The sequence below is a fragment of the Cyprinodon variegatus genome, unplaced genomic scaffold, assembly GCF_000732505.1.
Source record: "Cyprinodon variegatus isolate N-32 unplaced genomic scaffold, C_variegatus-1.0 Scaffold642, whole genome shotgun sequence".
Taxonomy (NCBI): Eukaryota; Metazoa; Chordata; class Actinopteri; order Cyprinodontiformes; family Cyprinodontidae; genus Cyprinodon; species Cyprinodon variegatus.
Genome location: NW_015151095.1, coordinates 7,172 through 10,888, shown reverse-complemented (window position 1 = coordinate 10,888; position 3,717 = coordinate 7,172). Strand labels below are relative to the sequence as shown.

The following is a 3,717-nucleotide window of genomic DNA, read 5'->3' as shown; positions in this document are numbered from 1 at the left end:
AATAAATAGGTTTTTCTTTAAGATTATGCTAAATTAAATTTGACAATGTATCCATTAGTTTTAAAACTAAGAAAATGAAGTCTAAGGAAGTTATCATCCAGAATTGTAAAAAATAAATAAATAAATAAATAAATAAAAGCTATTTTAATAGGGTAGTGCATTAAAGGTTCTTCCCTTAATATTTTTTCTTTTATTAATTTTACTTTTATCCTTTAAGTAGTTTTAAAACGATACTTTTACCCTTTTACTGGAATAAAAAGCTAAAGTTGATCAACTAACTTCTACAAAAGGGTTTTTAAGCAGCAGGATTTTACTTCTACTGGAGTAATGAACATGAATACTTTTGACACATCTGCTCTTGCAACTGCAAGCAGCATTTATATATTGCTGTTTATTTTCAATTCTCAAGAAATGCTCAAAATGCAGGTGGAGAGTAGTTTGCACGCATGTATTTGAACTAAAACTGCTGCATGCGTGTTTGTTATGCGTGTGCCTTGAATTCCGAGTAATTCATGAATAATTATAATTTGAAAGATAAACATATCTTCTCTGTCACTGTCAAAGCTATAAAACCTGCTCGGAGGAACACCTTCAATGACGGAGCTTTTTTTTCCCGGGAAAGGGTGTTGCAAATGAATGTGCCTGCAGCTAAGTTAGAGTTCAAAGTTTTTCATTTTGAGACTCGGAGGACGAGGAATGGATCGACTTTTATCTGAAAGAAATATGACTGGAGCAAAGTGCCCTAACCCAGATAAGGATTTATTTGAACACACAGTACTTCCTATTCTCTACACGTTGGTGTTTATTATCGGAGCTCTGTTGAATGTTTGGGGATTGAAGACTTTGCTGCAGAACTGGAAGAAACTTAAAAGTATTAACATCCTTGTTTTTAATCTGGGACTAGCAGATGTTTTGTATCTGCTAACTCTTCCCTTGCTGATTACCTACTACCTTAATGGGAGTAAATGGATCTTTGGAGCAGCCGTCTGCAAAGTGACACGATTCTGCTTTGACCTGAATTTATACTGCAGCATCGGATTCCTCACATGTTTGAGTGTTTACAGGTACCTGGCCATCATCTACCCGTTGAAAGTGCTGGGGAAAGTTACTAGGACTCACTCTGTGATCATCTCAGCCATGGTGTGGATTGTGGTGACCGCTCAAAGTCTGCCGGGGGTTTTAATATTTCCCAAAAATTCAGGGAACAACACCACACAGTGCTTTGATACAACCGATGGGGAAAATATTGAGAAATACCTGCAGTACAACCTCGTCCGGACAATCATCGGGTTCTGCATCCCGTTTGTTATCATCGTGGGCAGCTACGGGCATGTGACTTTTGTCGTCTGCCACTCAAATACGATAAAAATGGTCACGAAACAACGGAGCCTCAAGTTGCTGATTCTTATGATTCTTTTCTTCTCAATTTGTTACGCACCACACCACGTATTCAAGAACCTCAACATGTATTCCAGGGTTTTGCAAAGAAGGAAAATATGCAGCTCGTGGAATTCTGGAGTGTTTATCGCGCACCAGGCAGGCCGTGGGCTGGTGAGCCTGAACAGCGCTCTCAACCCGCTGGTTTACCTCCATGTAAACGAGGACATGGGCGCTCAGTTCAAGGAGCTGCTGCAGAGAAGTCGACGTGCGTTCAGTCGTTTTTCTAGGTCAAAATCCGGCTCTGTGCCCGAACCACAGGATGGACAAGAGCTCAAGAGTCCTTTGGCCGACTGACTGCGTCTGGAGTCACAATTTTGTACAGCACTGTTTGCTACACGCTAGAAAAGTGAAAGCAAACAGGTCGGACCAGTTTAACTGTCAGTGGAATAACAGATAAGGATTATATAATGTAAATGCTGAGTCTATTTTTAACACAACTGCTTGGTTGATTTTCATTTTGTTTTCTTTTTTTTACATTCTCATGCATACGTTTGAAATTGTAAATGTTGTTTTTTTTTTTTCTAAATCTGTTTTCTTTGAAGCTTTCTTTCTTGTCACACTCTAAAGATTATCATCAAACACTGTAAGAAAATGAAAATGCAGTTTGGATCATTTTTTTTTATTTCATATATCAAAAAATACAGCTTTATTTTGAACATAAACAATATGCATTTCTATTTATTGTACATTTCTAACGATACTTTTTGATCAGAAATTTGGAGCACATTTGCTTCCATACAAAAGAACAAAGAATTGTAGCAGCTCTGATCCAAATACTCTTAACCCTTTGATGCCTGTTGTTGCTAATAAGCAACAAATCGCTTCACTGCAAAAAATCTAAATCTAGAAGTCATTTTTCTTAAAATAAGTGCATTTGTTGTTGAATTGAGGAGGTAAAAGAGACATTTTGCCAATGGAACAAGACAATTTATACTTAAAATAAGAAAACACAATTGTATTGTCTTATTTCAAGTGCATATTATCTAATTATCTTATTTTAAGAGTAAAATTACTCATTCCATTGGCAAACTATCTCATTTACCTGCTCAAATTAAGGGTAAATACACTTAATTTAAGAAATGTTTACTTATTTCTAGATCGTTTTTGCAGTATTGCATTTTTTGTATTACACTACAAAAAATGTAAATCTAGGTAAGTCATTTTTTCTTAAAATAAGAGCATTTTTTCATTAATTGAGCTGGTAAGTGAGATACTTTGCCATTGGAACAAGACAATGTACATTTAAAATAAGAACAAAACAACTGTAGTCTCTTGTTTCAAGTGCATAGCATCTAATTATCTTATTTTAAGGGTAAAAATGCTCATTCCATTGGAAGATCATATTTTCATAGTCATATTAAGGGTAAATACACTTATTTTACGACATTTTTACTCATTTTCAGAACATTTTTGCAGTGTAGACAGCCGCTATAGCGTTTTTGCATCACCCCAGTGCTGGTCAAAGTGTATGTTATTATGTAGTTACAACTGCTGTTACAAAATATCATTTGGCTTCATTTCTATTTATTTAGTGACATTAACTGTTTTAATTTGGCATCTCATTGAAGGGAAAAACACACACAAAAAATGTATTTTTATATGTACATCAATTCAGGCTTCAAGGGGTTAAGTTTCCATAAATGTTTCTGCTTTGAGACACACAGCAGGACTGTATTAAATGCTCTAAACATGACAGGAGTCGGATAATAAGCAGAGCAGTTTCTCCTTGTCATAGCCATACTTCTATCCATCATGCAAAACATACGCATGCAACATGAAAGATGATGTCTGATCCAATCTGATGTCCAACAGCCCAACCTTTGAGACTTGCTTTACTATTGCTCCATCTAGTGGCAGGCGAAGATCACTGGTATCTGTTGTACACATCCTTTATTAAATATGATGCATTTAGTTTTAGCTGAGTTTGATACTTATTTATTCGGTTTTATCTCTTTACAGCCCAGATCAGAAACTGATGTCAACAAAAAACAACAGTATTGTCAGCATACAGTAAACTGGAACCTATTAACGGACAATGGGGAAAAAAATTTATGAATTTTGAAAATGAATGTGGTCCCATACAACTGCCTTAAGGAAAGTGCTATGATATACATTTAATATTGAAAAAGCTTCCATTAAAATACACTAAACTCTTTTGCAAAATAACTTGTAAGTTGTTAGGATAATTATCATTGATGGGAGTTTATTACTCCTTAATATTGGCTGCCTGTTGCGAGTCCGAACTGATGTTTTCCCGAGTAGTTTATCTAATTAGGC

The 3,717-nt window shown here is 35.6% G+C and overlaps 1 protein-coding gene across 1 annotated transcript; it reads left to right on the top strand.

The window, feature by feature from the left end:
* Positions 1–637: 637 nt before the first annotated feature.
* LOC107096694 (P2Y purinoceptor 1-like) lies at positions 638–1,917 on the top strand. The gene has a single exon (XM_015393457.1). It carries the CDS (start codon positions 697–699, stop codon positions 1,732–1,734), a length of 1,038 nt encoding a protein of 345 aa, XP_015248943.1. The 5' UTR covers positions 638–696; the 3' UTR covers positions 1,735–1,917.
* The last annotated feature ends 1,800 nt before the right edge of the window (positions 1,918–3,717 follow it).